Consider the following 936-nt stretch of genomic DNA (forward strand, 5'->3'; position numbering starts at 1 on the left):
AATGCCCACTGCAGCTCAGCATGGCACACAGGGATCGCTCCGTAAGTTCCTTAGGCTTCCAAGCTCGTGGCACAGAGAGTGCCTGAATCATGACCCCTGGGCCCCTTCCACTGTGAGTGTGCTCTGTGGTGTGAGCTTGAGCCCAGCCCTCAGCTCCTGAGGCAGCTGCCAGGACCCACCTATATAGCCTCGAGCTCGGACCCAGAACAGCTGCTTCGGCTCCTGTGGCTCTGAGCAGAGTATATCTGGTGGGTTCACGGGCTTGATATCAATAGGCACATCCTGGGCTTGAATCTTGTTGAGACGCTTTCGGTACCTCTCTGCCAAGTTCGGATTCCTGCAGAGAGGTTAATGCTGGGCAGGCCAGGGACACGTCTGTGCAGCAGGAGGGGCACAGCACCCACCCCATCCCTCTTCTCCCCACCCAGGTGTATTTGGGAACTCCTCAGGTGGTCACCTCCATCCTCTCCCACCTCCCTCTGTGCCCCCCTGAGCCCCCGCTGCACAGAACAGAATCCCCAGGGTGCCCGTTCCACCCCACTGACTGCAGGAACTTCTGGATGAGCTCCTCTTGTGTCAGCAGCTCCTCCGGGGGTGGCACGGCCGGCATGGTGAACTGGTGCTGCACGGGGCTCCCCTGGGAGAGCTGGAAGGAGGCCTGGCAGGTGAAGATCGGCTTTCCGTGCTGGATGGCCTTCACAGAACGGACAGAGAAGCTCTTCCCTGTACGTGTGCGCTCCACCTCGTACAGCACCGGCACCTTGGGGTCCCCTGGGACAGAGCAGGGACGTTCTGCTGTGGGGCCACCACGCACCACAGAGGCCACCTGACCCGCAGGGGCTGAGCACAGGGCTGAGCCTGCTGTGCCCTGCCCTGGCCGTGCCACCTGCACCCACTCGTTGCCGTGCGGGACCGGGACGGTGGCTCCTCCGCGCC

The 936-nt window shown here is 62.6% G+C and overlaps 1 protein-coding gene across 1 annotated transcript in view; it reads right to left on the bottom strand.

Annotated features, from left to right (window-relative positions):
• ACOT8 (acyl-CoA thioesterase 8) overlaps window positions 1–936 on the bottom strand; it is a 4,364-nt gene that overhangs the window by 2,013 nt on the left and 1,415 nt on the right. Inside the window, exons 2-4 of the mRNA XM_009994023.1 lie at window positions 827–840; window positions 546–771; window positions 180–337 (exon numbers count right to left, since the gene is read on the bottom strand). Of these exons, the coding sequence (XP_009992325.1) occupies window positions 180–337; window positions 546–771; window positions 827–840 (398 nt within the window). The remainder of the gene's footprint in view (window positions 1–179; window positions 338–545; window positions 772–826; window positions 841–936) is intronic.

The sequence above is a fragment of the Chaetura pelagica genome, unplaced genomic scaffold (genome assembly GCF_000747805.2).
Source record: "Chaetura pelagica isolate M959 unplaced genomic scaffold, ChaPel_1.0 scaffold493, whole genome shotgun sequence".
Lineage (NCBI taxonomy): Eukaryota > Metazoa > Chordata > Aves > Apodiformes > Apodidae > Chaetura > Chaetura pelagica.